This window comes from Cavia porcellus, unplaced genomic scaffold (genome assembly GCF_034190915.1).
Source record: "Cavia porcellus strain 051 isolate PalLab524CR breed Dunkin Hartley unplaced genomic scaffold, mCavPor4.1 scaffold_12, whole genome shotgun sequence".
Taxonomy (NCBI): Eukaryota; Metazoa; Chordata; class Mammalia; order Rodentia; family Caviidae; genus Cavia; species Cavia porcellus.
Genome location: NW_026947495.1, coordinates 26,564,328 through 26,579,084, shown reverse-complemented (window position 1 = coordinate 26,579,084; position 14,757 = coordinate 26,564,328). Strand labels below are relative to the sequence as shown.

The window sequence follows — 14,757 nt, the reverse complement described above, 5'->3', positions numbered from 1 at the left end:
ATCTCACTTTAAAAATCATCTTTTAATGTTTTGCAAGACAATCTGATGAGAAAAATGATCTTGAAAAGACTTAACTCATTTTTATGAGGAAGTTTTCTAGAATTTAATCAAAGACTCTAAAAAGAATATGCTTTAGAGGAAAAGGGATATCACAAGAATACATAATGATTGAAATTATTACAAACTATTTTTCAGGTTAAAAATAAATGATGGCAGTTGTATAAAAGGGAAGGAAATCAGGCCTGGGATATATAAAAATAAAACAGGCTATAAAGTTTGAAGAGAATGATCTTTCATAAACAAAGTAAATTATTCAAAGTTTAAACATATGAGACTATTACAGAAAATGAAGGATTGGGAAGATTGTAAAGAAGAAAAATACAAGATGTAAAGAACTGGCATGTCAATCTACATATGGTTTAAAATGCACTTTGCTAGGAATGCTATAGGTGGACCACCCCCATAAAATGCTTGTGATCTTGTTAGGCACTATATTAGCACTTTTGTGTTGCATCCTTGAAGTTTCATGGTAGGCCAAACAGTGCCTTTGCCTATAAAATATAGTAGCTGTTGACTGAATTAAAAGTTAAAAGTTGAAAGTTGAAAGTAATCTGATATCATTTGAAATTTGTTTACCAGTGATTTGCTTGTGTTCTCATAAAGAACATACTAAAAGCACTTTTGGTAACTCATGATAGGAACTTAGATTTCTTTACAGCTTGTCAATTGCATGTCAGTATTTTGTATGTAGAAGGCAGCAGATACTTATGTGTATGTGTCTAATGAGTATAGTAAATTTTTGCCTGATTTTAAAAGTAGAGAAGTATTTTTCTGCTTTGTAAGACCTGAAGTAGCATGTCTTTAACACACTTGTGTTCTTTCTGTCTTATTCAGGGAAGCAGTGTTTCTTAGTCCTACGTCAGCAGCAGTTTAATGTCCAGGCTCTTGTTGCAGTGGGAGACCATGCAAGCAAGCAGATGGTTAAGTTTGCTGCCAAGTAAGTAAGCAATTATATCCTGTTGTCAGAATAAACAATGGTGGGAACCAAGACTCCCAGGGGTTTGGACCATTTTCATACATTAACATCAATGCTTCGTTTGTTTAAAAATGTAGTTATTTAAATTGTCAGTTTAGTGTTGCTGAATACATTAAACTTACAAAGGCAAAAATATGGAGCACAGGCTTAAAATTCATTTGGAATTGCTGAAGCAGCACTCTTTACAGACAAGGCACATTTAGTCTCAAGTAGAGTAACAAAAAGCCTGGCAGCCTAAACATAGCAGAGCAACTTTATTTTGTTTTTGTTGAGCTTCGTTTCCTTCCTCCCTCCCTCAGTTTGAGATTCATATGTCGAGCAACAGGTTTTTAAATTGAATAATAAAAGTATGTGAAAGAATGTAGTTTTTCAAATAATTTCCTCTGAAGAAAGTAAAACATACATTACAGTGTGTTGCAACTTTTAACATTGACACTAAAACAGTTTAATGAGAAAAAAGTAAAATTTGCTTTTTCCCCAGCTCTAAAGGACTTACGGTCTTATTTAGAATTCTTGCAGAAACAAATTGCTTTGTTCAGCTTAAAAGAGGCAAGATATAGAAAGAGAAAATAGTGATAGTGGTGCAGTGCATACTGTGGCTCTAAGGAAATGAAACTAATCCACTTGGTGGTTGTGACATGGCTAGGTTTTTTTTTTTTCAATTGGAAGTTTAGTCCCATGGCAGTGATCAAAGAAGACATGGGAAATGGATATTTACTTTTTAAATAATAGAATACTTCATAGGTATAAATTATTTTTAGACAAATTAAATCTAGACTAAATGCTCTGTTTTTCTATTGAGTTTTTTAAAACTGTTCTTTGCATGTGTGCTTTCAATGATAGGTTATTATAGATAGAATTACAGACTTTGGAATTACAAAGAAACTATAAAATGCTCCTTGTATGTTTGGGCACTTTCTGATTTTGGTTTAGAGATTTATCAAATCTTTTTATTTTTTATTATTTCATAATAATACCTGAGCCCACATTAAAAATGTTTTAGTTGTATCAGCTTATTGATTAATTCCGTATTTTTAGTACTACTAGTATGGTAGTATACCTGTCCATTTCTCCTAGTCCTGCACCTCAGGAATAGCCACTTTCCTGTCCTCTTCCTGTATCTTCTGATAATTAGTTTGCTTTTTTTCATTTCATAGATCATGTGCTTATGAAATAAATATATTACGTCATCCAGCCTTTTAAGGTCAGTGTTTATCCTGTAAATTAGGGTAAATGAGCTTGATATCTAGAAATAAACTTTATCTTTACAGAGAGTCTTCTGTGAAAAGAAAAGAAAACAGAATTGTAATTCTGGGTGAAACAGTTGCCTGACCTTTGGGCTCCAGTCTCAATCCTAGCACTGCTACCAAAAAAATAAAAACAAACAAAACCATAGCACATGTGCTAAATTATAGTTAATATACTGAAAAATACTTGAAAAAAATCAGCCCCAAACAATTGTTATAATTTTTATCTTTTATATATCAATTTGGTTCTGCAAACTAATACTATGTATGAAACTGACAGTTTTATAGAGAATGTTTTTCCTTTACATTGCATGATAACCTCAGGATTATATTCCTAAAAAAATACTTCTAGTCCACAAGTCTTTTGATTGTTACAGTGGCACATTACTTTACCTCAGCTACTGAAGATACTGAGGATCACAAGTTCAAGGTCAGGCTGGGCAATTTAATTAGACTGTGTCTCAAAACAAGCAAAAGAGAGAGAGAGAGCTGGGGATGTAGTTAGTTCAATGGTAGAGCACTTAGCTATCATAGATGAGCCCATAAGTTCAAACCTCAGTACTGGAAAAAATTTGAGCAAAGTCCCATAGATGTTTAAATTCACAGCAAGGCATTGTACTTACAAGAGGATAGTCAATCCTTGTGATGTCTTTATAAGTACATACATTATAGTAGTCCACAAATAAGCTATTTTCATTATTTTGGGACCTCTCCAAAACTCTTCCCACTTGACTAAGTAACAACCAAAATATCAACCAAAATTTGCTATTTGCAAATGATCACCAAAAAGAACTTAGTTTACTAGTGTCTTCACAATATATTTTTTCAAAGAAAATCCAGGCCTTCGTTCAAATGGAATGATACAAGAATGACCTTTCAAACTAAGGAAGAATTAGTCTTTTGACTTCATAATTTCTAAAGTGCAACTTAAGACCTAGGTAATTCAGATTTAATTATAACTTAGTTTTTTTTAAAGGAACATATATTTATTTTTAGTCCCTAAAAACCAGACGTTGTACAGTTACCAATGTGTGGGAAAGGGTTGAGCTACTGCAAATCATAAAGCCTGTGACTGATTATATGGAAGTAAACAGAGCCAGTTTTATACAATAAGTTTAACATGCGGTACTTAAATTTTAATTATATAACTTCTGACACTAATATGCTAAGGAAGGGTAATTAAAAGTAGATGTGTGTGATGACTTTTGTTACCTTATGAAAAGAGAAGATTCTCATGACTGAACAGTGTGTTTTATTTAAAATGAGTACTTATTGGCTTCATTGGTGAAATTAAAGATTAAAATAGCTTTCACACATTTAACTTTGAGGTCACATGCTCTGACATTGTTTGGTGACCTGGAAATTCTATAAAAGAACATACAGTGTGAGTTTTTAGTGGCATAATAGTAAAAAGAAGTTCTTTAAATAGAAATAGATGAAAATAAAAATTTTTACAAACTACTATAGTCTGTGTTCACTTACTGTACTGTATTGTAAAAAATGTTGACTTTTTTAGCATGGAAGATAATCGATTTTTATATGGCAAGTATTAAAATAATACTCTAAAATTTTAAAAGCATTTTAGGTAAATCCTGCTGTTTGTCCTGTAAATGACTTTTTAACATATTTGGCTTCAAAATTTTTGTAGTATTCTTTATAATTTTTGCCACACATAATTTAAATTAGAACAAAATAGTCCAGTTGTTGGGGCTGGAGATTTAGCTCAGCAGCATAAGCGCCTGCCTTGCAAGCAGGCAGTCGTGAGTTCGATCCCCAGTACCGATAAAAAGGAAAAAGGCCGACTTCCGGGAGAACATGGCGGACAGATAACAGCAACTACCGGAGGCTCTCTGAAAGACTTGGCTCAGAAGCCAGGAATGGTGCGGATTAAGGAGACATAAGCAGGTGGAGATATGCTCTGCTGACTCAGGAACGAACTGGGCTGAGAGAAACCAACTTGGAATGCAGTCCTGGTGCTAAAACATGAAGAGAAAAGCCTCGGTGTGGAGGCTGGACCCCGCGCCATTGTAAGCCGCGATTTGGGTTTCCCATCGCGCGGCGGCTGGCTACCTCTACAGTGGCTCGGCAAGGAGAGAGACACGCAGAAGCTCTGAGAACGGCAATCTGCGAACGGCAGGGAGGCGTGCACTGACTTGTGGTGAGGTGAGTGAGAGAAACTGACACTCTACCACAGTTTGACTCCAGCAGAGGACTTTCTGGGCCCGAGCAGTCCTGCGGGAGCAGGGCGCTGTGGCGACTCCAGCCACACATCCCCCTCTCGGGCGGGATTGGTGAAAAGTGCCTGGCCTGCGTGGCGCTGCCGGCGGACCTGGTAGGCTGTCCCAACCCAGATCCCAGAGCCTGACGGTGGCCAGGAGGGGAGACGCGTAGGCTGCCTGGTCCGTAACTCCCTGGTGCGCAGCGGTGAGCGGGAACACCTAACTGGCGCAATTCCATCAGGCTGTGGCTGACTGGGAGAGAAGCTGGGCCTCTTATATAAGCTTGCATATATAAGGAACAGAGAAGAAGAGGCAGCATGGGAAGAGGCAGCAACAAGAAAGGCTCCTCGGCTCCCAATTCTGAGAAACAGGCAATAGCAGACACCACACCAATACACATAAGGCACCATATAGAGAGCCTCATAGACCAATTCAGGAATGAAGTTATCAACGACCTGAAGCTAGAAGTAGGCAGAATAGTTAGAGAAATGCTAAGTACCACCCAAGAAAAAACAGGTGATGGAATGGAAGAACAGAAAAAAAGGGGAGAATTGTTTGATGGAGAAAACAGAGAAAGCATAGAATACGTGAAGCAGGTTCAAAGGCACTACCAAGATACTAAGAAGTCTATCGAAGACTGGCATAACAGCTTGAAAGAAACTAAGGACAGACTATCTGAACTGGAGGGCAGACTTGTAATATGGGAGAATGAAATGAAAAACTTCTTAAAAATAACAAAGAAACAAACAGCAATAATACAAAGACAAGAAGATGATAAGAGGATCCATAACTTAAGGATTAAGAACATAAAAGAAGAAGTAGGGACACAAACAAGTGAACTACAAAAGCTACTCACAGAAATAATCCAGGAGAATTTTCCTAATTTAGCAAAAGGTAAAGATACTCAGATGTATGAGGCATACAGGACCCCAGCCACCTACAACCCAAACAGAGCAACACCCAGGCATATAATAATAAAAATTCCAGAAATTCAATACAAGAACAGAATATTAAAAGCTGTAAGAGACAAGAAACAGACCACTTACAAGGGAACACCCATCAGAATTACAGCAGATTTCTCTGCACAAACCATCAAATCACGAAGAGCGTGGGGGGAAATAATTCAAGCTTTGAAAGATAATAATCTCCAGCCAAGATTGAGATATCCTGCACAACTGTCCCTGGAAATTGATGGAAAAACAAGGTGCTTCCAGGATAAAGAGGAACTGGGGGAATTTGCAACCACCAATTCAACTCTAAAGAGAGTATTGCAGGATATTCTAAAAAAAGAAAAATACAAAGAACCCAGAAATAGTGGCGGGGAGGCCACAACGAATGGAGCAGAGAACAAAATGAAGAAGACAAACTGACAGCTACTGACAGAAAAAGAGCTCAACAGAAATGAGGCAGAGAAGATTGGATGATAGGAACAGCTATTTTGGAGAAAATGACATCTTAATAGGTAATACTGATTTAGTATCATCTTGTTTTGAAGTCTCATCTAGCTTTTGTCCTTCTGTCTCCAATGGTCTAAATAGGCTGTATCTTATTGGATTTTATTATGTACGATAGTATAAGCAAAAACCTTTTAAAGACAAGGAGATTATACAGAAACCATTGTTCATTTTCTGTTAGTCGATTCTAAATACTCTGTAATGCTGTCATTCTCTTGAATGGTTTTACATTGTTTTGATATACTTAATGCTACAGTATACGAAGTTGTACTCAAGGATTTCAAAGAAAGAGACAATATGGTAACTACTTTTAGGTTAGGATTATCTGGTGGTGAAACACTATTCTGCTTAAATGGTTATGTTTTGATCTGCGCTGTTTCGTTGTTATGCCCTCTTTTATCTCAATCTCCACTCCATTATTTACTTTTTTATCTTTATCCTTTTAATTAAAGGAAAAAAATAGCAGGATATATTATAGTAACCCACTTTGACTTTTCATTACCTTGATTTAAAGCCCTGTATTACTCTCACCATCTGGTTTTTAACTGATGTTCCCCTATTCTGTTTTGTTGGATAGTATCAGGTTCGAAAGTTTAGGCATCAGCTGTAAAGATAATGAGACTCATTATGACGCCCATTCTTGTTGACTTTTATCTACTTTTGAAGACCTACAATGTCTCCAATGTTTTGGTTTTGTCGGTTTTATTCTTTACTGTTTTGTTCAATTGTATTATAACTAACGATATAGGCAATTCTATTAGAGATAGCGGGAGGCATTATGGTAACCATTGTTGATCACCTTGTATTATGTTTTTACATTATCTATTATGTCCACCCTTTTGACTTGACCGATTCTGTTCTGTTATGTCACATTTGGTTTTACTCTCTTCCAAAAAAGTAATAAGAACCGTGGGAGCAATGAAACCCAAAATGTGTAATAGTCATGGTACAAAAGAGAGGAAAAGAAAGTGCTCCAAACTATATAACTGCATGTATATTTAAGTGTATAAGATAGAAAATGATATCACAGAGTTTTATTGGATCAATGAACAGAACTGTTTGCAGTATCATTGATGGAATGTCCACTTTACAAGCTTTAATTTTGTGACTTGAACAATTATTTCTAAGATGACAATATGTAATCCATTAACTAGTGATTTCCTACTGTTCATTTTTTTTTCTGTAAATCTGTATAACTTGTACCCTTTCCCTGCTTTTTTTTTTCTTTTCTCCTTAAATAAAATTAAAAAAAAAAAAAAAAAAAAAGGAAAAAGGCCAATATATATATATATATATATAAATAGTCCAGTTGTTAATTAAACTAATATTTTGGAGGCATGCATGTTCTTTCTGCACCCTCATTAAGCTAATACTATACTTGCCAGAACTTTCTTTTCCAATGCTAGTTTTCTGTAGCTTTAATGGCTTTTTGTTTCTAACCTTATCCAGTACTCTGCCTGCTGGTTCCTGCTCTGCACTCTTTCTTCCACTCCTTCTTCATATGTACTCTTTGGATTGGGAAAGCTTTCCATGCCTGTACTGACTTCTTTTCTGACTTTACTTCATATTTTTACTGCAGCATTTGCTTTTACCCTTATCCTTCCTGATCATTATTGGTTGATTTCTCTATTCATTTCTTAAGAATCCAAGTATATATTCTTAGGGCGATGGAATTTTTCTTTTTTTTTTTTAAGAAAACAGGAAAAAAAAGATAGAAGTGATACGAAATTTCAAAAAAGAAAAAAATAAGGAATTTAACACTAGTTAATATATTACATATTGTTATCTCAGAACTAGTTGTTTAGGTTACAAAATCTAGACACAAAAGTGATCAATCAAACAATGACAGCACAAACTGTTCTTTTTGATGAACAAGAGAAAAAATTTTTTGAATATACTTTTAAAATTTTGTTTTGATAATAATCCTAAAACTGTATAAGGGTATTATCCACATTATCTTAAAGGCCAGTTTATAGCTGAGAACTGCCTTGTGACTCAAGTTTCCATTAGCACTTACTATATTTACAATTGTGTTTGTGCCATTTCAAGCCACATGATATCTTTCTATATAAGTGAAGCTTCACAGCAGCTTAGAGATGTAAATTGAGTTATCAGGTTTAATTAATAGTACAGAGACATACTGAACTCAGAAAATGTGTATCACTCAAGCCTGGTGTATTGAGTCCTATTTTTATCTCTACAGGGACAACAGATCACTAATAGTATAGCAATTTCCATGCAAGCAAAAATGATTCTGTTTCTACCATTAGTGTTATCAAAGTAGACATTGGATGCAAATTTTAGTTAGCAATGCTACATTTTTACTTTCTCATAGACAGCAGAGTTTTATAAAGTAATCAACTGATACATTAAATTGCCATTTGGATTGTTTATGGAAGTTTGCTTAATTAGGCCAAATCATTCTAAACTATGCTCAAAGTTAATGTTTTATGTAACTACGAGCAAGCATCCTTTACCAGCATTAAAGTCAAATACAGAAGTATATAAAATGTAAAACTGATACTGAGGCTGTAACTATACAGTAAACCAAATGTCTGCAATTTGGTTTTAATAAAACTTTAGTATTACAGATTTTAATTTTGTTTTTTTAAGTTTTCTTACTTGAAAAATTATTTACTGTCAGAAAATTATCACATAAAAACCACTCTTAAAAAGGAGAGTACAGAGTCTCCTCAAGGTTTTAAAAGTTAACAGAAAAAACAAATCATATTCTCACAAATCCTAAACATGGATTACAAAAGCTGCTTGTTATCTTATAATACAGTTTTATAAAGACCTACAATTACACATGAAATAAATGATAACATCTATAGAAACATTATGTACAATACACTTGCAGTGTAATAACTGACATGCTGAAACATTTAAATATATTACATTGCTCCAGTTATTTACAGATCACTAAATAGAACAAACTATTTACTTCTGAATCTTAGTAGCCACTTAAAAATTCCTTTCCTAGTTACAAATCTCAAACTTTCTCTCACATAACAAAAAATTATAAACTGTTCATTTTCAGATTTATTTTCAGTAAGAGCAGTACTAACTGATATTTTTATATCCTGTAAGTGTTCTACTTGCATTTTTTTCACCTGATCCTCACAGCAGCTCTATGAGGCATACTTTTGTTTTGGTTTTGTTTTTTGTTTTTTTTAATTGGAGTTGGGGCTTCTTTTGGTCTTTCCTACTGATAAGGAAGTTGAGTTTTGAAACATTAAGAGACCTTTTAATTAAGGTCTTTCTGTCTCTAAGGCTCACACTGTAGCCTCTGTATTATCCTGCCTCTCTGAAACAGTGTAATGTTAACTGAAAGCCTTCTACAGTATAGGTCTACTTAGAATGCAAACTGTTACACATTCTCCCAAAGTTACTAAGTATCAAATTGGAGGGAAGATCTTTGGATTTAAAAAGTATAACATTATAAAATAATGAAAATATATTTTTATATTTGAGTTACAAGTTGATGAAAAAAACATTTCCCAAGGAGACATTTAGAAGTGTTCTAACCACTAGTAATACTAATGAGTTTGTGTCTCATATATTTGTTGCCTTCTTAAAGGCCCAGGATTTAGCTCAGTGCCTGCTGAGCAAGCACAAGGTCCTGAGTTCAATTACTGATACCCAATAAAACAGCAGAGGCTGGAAATGGATGGCAGTAGTTCAGTGCAGAGTACTTTCCTATTTTGAGTAACTAGGCTCAGCTGAGGAATGGAAACCAGTCATCATACCACAAATCCTATAAAATACTATCAAACGATCTGCCAACATCTTGATCTTAGATGAACTATGTGAAATAAATGTTTGCTATTTAAATACACACACACACACGCAGACACACACATACACGCACACACATATATTCAAACCTCCATGTGCAATTACGGTACTGAGAATCAGAGGAATGGAGGAATTTGTAAGGTATTTGCAGAGCAAGAAAAACAAAGAGACAGGCAACTGTGGATAAGAGTACAATAACAGTAGTTCCAGCAGTGGAACATGGAGTTGTGTAAGGTTAGAAAAAGGCTGAAAATAGTGGGAGAAAAATGAGAAGACATAAAAAGACTAGTTGTCTTTTTCAAGAAAAAAGCTTTAAAAATTTTTCTGTTGTGCTTGTGGTTGAACCTGGAGCCTCATGTGTAGTAGGCAAGTATTCTACCATTGAGTTACATATCCAGTCCAAGGTTAGAAGTCTTAGCCAAGTCCAATTAGAAGATCAGGAGGTTTGGGATAGGCAAACTGGTAGAGACTGCAGACAGATTATGGCCACTGGAGTTTTAAAATGGTGAAAATCTGAGAGGCAAAATTCAAAGCATGCCTATAGCAGTAAGTTATTAAATGAAGTGATATTGAAGATAATGTAGAAAAACTAACACTTGAAGGTATTAGAATAAGGGTTCAGACTCAGGGTAAAAGAAGCAGAATACTCTCACTCAGAAAAATAAGATGGTTTTTGGTAAAAACCTGTTTCAGACTTAGAACTTTTCATGAACTAAAGGCTAGAACTTCTCAATTTATTCAATGCAGATAAGTTTGGGAAATTTTGTTGGCCACCTATCCAATCAGAGCCCCACTCCTCCTGTTCAGTGAAGTAAGAGGAAGTAATCTGACCTCAGTTCTGGAGACAGTAATGATATTTAGTCTCAGTCCACGGTGGCAGTTTGTTCCAGAGGAATGTTGTTACTACTTAGTTTCCCACACTAGAAAATGTGAAGTAATCTTTTACTTTTTTTCCTTATTCCTACACATGAGCAGCAAACAGATAAAAAGCTAAAGTTTTACTTAATCATTGAGCAGACACCAATATTTATTTGATGAGGACTATTTTGGTAGAACACATGTCTTGAAAATGTGAATTGGCTCAAATACAATTGATGTTTTAGGAATAATGTGAGCAAGAATATTTTGTATTTGCCTGTGCCAAATTTAATCAATGTGAAACACCAAGTCAGTGCAGACAGCAGTACACAGGTGAACTCAGTGATGTAGGAATATTCAAAACACACATAACTTCAGACAACTACCTGTGACCTGTGTTACGATCCTCATCCATTCATATCTGGTGTACAACTTTTCTGTCAATTCTTTCTTTGTCTTTTAGTTTCTAAGCATAATTACAAAGGCAAGTTTGGAAATTTTTGAGTTCTGTTATATAATACTAACCTTCTATTATGATTAAAAACAGCAACAACAATATCCAGACCAGTTTGGTAGATTGTGTTGCCAAAAAAAGCAAAAATCCTAAGTTAGAAATTTGAGGGCCAGTGAACCATGCACTGATTCAAAATAATGTAACATTCTCTTAGAGAAGCCAGCTGCTTAGTTAGTGAACCAACTAACCATTCTGTCCAAATCTGGTTTTGGAAATAGTATAGAAGAAGCAGTCCATGAGGAAAAAGCCATTTCTAATCCCCACTTAATTTTCATTTTGAGTTGGATTGATTTTTATATATGAAATGCTTTCAATTATCTTTAAGGTCTGTTTATGATCTAGATGTTTCTGTTTTGAATGGTACCACAAAATATTGGACATCAAAACATGTGAACTCATATACAACAGCGTGGGAGAAATAATGGTATTTATATGTTAATCCTTGAAGCCATACATTTAACTCTATTCCCTCTGGTCACATACCAGGTGGAAATAAGCTAGGTCTCCACTATTAAAAATATCAGATCACAGAGTTGCAGCTGGGGTTTCCTAATCATTTAAAAAGCAAAGTGTGAGGTCACTTTTAATATCTTAAGTAGATCATGATCTTAGCATTTACTTTAGATATTAAATGTGAGGTGCTTATCCGTTCTCTGACTGGACTGTGCTGCTAACAGTTTTTAGCTTTTCAGTTTAAACAAACGTTGGAATATGTTTAACATGGAGTAGGACGTTTTCCCCTAAATTATCTAAGTATATCCAATTCATCAATATACTAATCTGAAAAGTTGACTTCTTATTGGATTGAAGTGCCACAGGACTATTCGACACATTATTTTAATAAATGCATGAGATCGGGTCAGTTTCCTCTTGACTGAATGCATATACTAAATGAGCTGCATTGGGAGGGTGGCACATCTCATTCTCTGTGGGTTTTTAAGAGACTCTTAATTATATATCAGAAATGTTTTGAGGTGTTTAAGTGAGATGTATGTAGAAGCAAGATGTAAAACCTATCTATGCTTATGTTTTTGGATCCCTGTTTTGATATTAATTATCAGCATTCATAGCTAATACTAAAGAGAAGGCAAGAAGTTACTTTTTTCCTTTTAAAATTCTTTTTTATTGCCATTGAAAAATCACAGAGTAGTTTTGTTAGAGTTGAGTCTTGTCAAATCAGTTTTTTTTTCACTTTATTTTTATTGACTGCCATAGAGGACAGCAATAATTGTAAATGCAGATTTTAAAGTTCTTTTGTTTTAACAATTTCTAAAGTAAGGCTAAAATTATGGGAATTTTTATAAAGGGCTGCAATTAATATAAATGTAATTTTTAAGTTAAAAATTATGTATTACTATGGTTGCTTATACAACTCTCCCCCAAATACAGATGTTTTGATTTTGAAAATACAGTCAACTCAATACCATTATTATATATTTTTTTTTCTTCCTATTAGTCATTGTGACTAAGTGATGTATTGGTACCTGATGAATCACAAATGTTTTTCATTTGTTAATGAGCCTCCTAGCTACTTACTAGCTTTGTTTATTTTCTTTCCTTTCTAAATCTTTCACCTATAAATAGGTATTTCTTTAGTTGGTAGGTTAAAATTTCAGCCTACTGCATTATCTGTTTGAACAATGGCAAAAATAGAACTCATAAGTCTTACTAATTTCATCTTTTATTTAGCACCTGCTCTGGTCCATGCATTATGCTGGACTTAAATATACAGAGGTTTATGTAAGACACATATGTGTTACATAAAAAACTTAATTTTGAGAGAGGGAAAGAGGAATCAAAACTATATACAAAGACAAGCTGCCTTGTGTGAGGCTGTGAGGCGGGAAGGGAGGTGTGGGCATCCATGGATCAGTTACTAAGTATAGTCTTAACAATTATACTGTTTAGTATTGAAACTCTTTGAACAGTTGCACCTGCATGAACTCTTTGTTGCAACAAGGTATCTATTAGAAAAGAAATAACTATATGTAGCCCTGTCCAATTCAAGATTCAAAACCTAAAGATGTGTTTAAAAGTTTGGGTGCGTGATGGATGCCTGTAATCACAAGATTCGGTCTCTAGGACCTCAGATCTCTAGGACCTCAGACGTATAAAGGAGACTATAGTGTAGCTCCATGGTAGGATGCTTGCATAGCATGTACAAGGGCCTGGGTTCAATCTTTAGCACTACAAAAAAGAAAAAAAGGAGGAAAAAAAGATGTGCTTAAAAACAGTCTAAAATCTAGTGTTGATATTATGAAATTAACTCATCTAGGTCTAAAATAACTTTATGTGATGACTTCCTGATTTATACAAAGATTCCACATCAGGATCAAAATACATCAGTATTGCAGTATTACTGGGGAGAAACACAATTGGGCATTTGGCAAACTATGCACAGAGAATTCATTTTTTCCATTTTTTGTCGTTTTAAATATGAAGGGATCTTGCCACTTTTGAGCTTTTAAAAATGAGAATGTATTATTTTAGAGTGAGCTAAAAATGGATTCTGAGGTATTTAAGTTTAGCAGTCATCTGTGAGTCTACACCAGCACTATTTAGTGGAGAAATCAGCAGATAATCTTAGTATGTGGTGGTAGGCTAATTACCATATAAACCTCTTTAAGAGTCTCAGTTTTATCATCTATAATCCATACCTTGCAGGCACTTGTGAAATGAGATGATGTATGTTAAAAACTTTACAAGAAATTGCTAAATGATAATAGGGTAATATTTTAGGGGATTTCATATTAAGATCACTTTCATTCAAGTTACAAAAATAAATGTGTTAGCTCCAACATTAAAAAGAAAATATGAGCAAAACTACCATAGGAGAGTGACACAAATTTACAAAGCATACTTATTTTCTACAAATAAGGAAAAATGTGGAAAAGTGTGAACCAAATAGGAAATAGTGGAGAAATCATGACTGGATTAACTTTTGAATTCTGAGGTAGAGGGAAGGGGGACCAAAAAAAGAATAGAAATGGGCTATGTATGTATACCAGTTCCCTACAATGAATATAGTCTTTCTATACTGCAAATCTATTGAAAATTTAAAAATTTTTGAATCCTAAACAATAAATAACAAGAAAAATATAAATTTTTAAAGGAATATTTTTAAAACATTTTTCCAAGAATTGTATAAAATCATTAGAACAAACCCTGTCATTTCTCATGAATCACTAATTAGGGTAGTCTGAATTGGAGAACTTTCTAGTGTCTGTACTTCACTAGGACATATTATTAAGAAATAGGTAAACTACTTTTTCCTCACATTTATTTCTGTACTATTTATGTGCAAGATGGTGACTGCTGGTTTCAATAGTGGGCCGGAAGTACAGCTCAGCAGCACAGCACCTGCCTGACAAATGCAAGGTAGTGAGTTTGATCTCCAGCGCCCACCCCACGCCCCAAAAAAATGTTTCAGTGGCATTTTTTACAGAAGTAGAAAAACTTACCCTAAAATGTATTTGGATTCTAAAAGGATTTCCCAAAATAGCTTTGCAAAAGAGCAAAGTTGAAGGACTGAAATTTCTGAGTTCAAAACTTACTTTTAATGGTTAGCTTTCCTGTTGCTGGAATAAAATAACAAATACATACAATTTACAAGTGGGAGAGGTTGGGCCAG

The 14,757-nt window shown here is 34.5% G+C and overlaps 1 protein-coding gene across 2 annotated transcripts in view; it reads left to right on the top strand.

The window, feature by feature from the left end:
* Dars1 (aspartyl-tRNA synthetase 1) overlaps positions 1–14,757 on the top strand; it is a 63,185-nt gene that overhangs the window by 12,301 nt on the left and 36,127 nt on the right. For both annotated transcript variants that reach the window (XM_003478719.5, XM_005007707.4), the window contains exon 4: positions 895–997. In XM_003478719.5, coding sequence (XP_003478767.2) covers positions 895–997 — 103 coding nt within the window. The remainder of the gene's footprint in view (positions 1–894; positions 998–14,757) is intronic.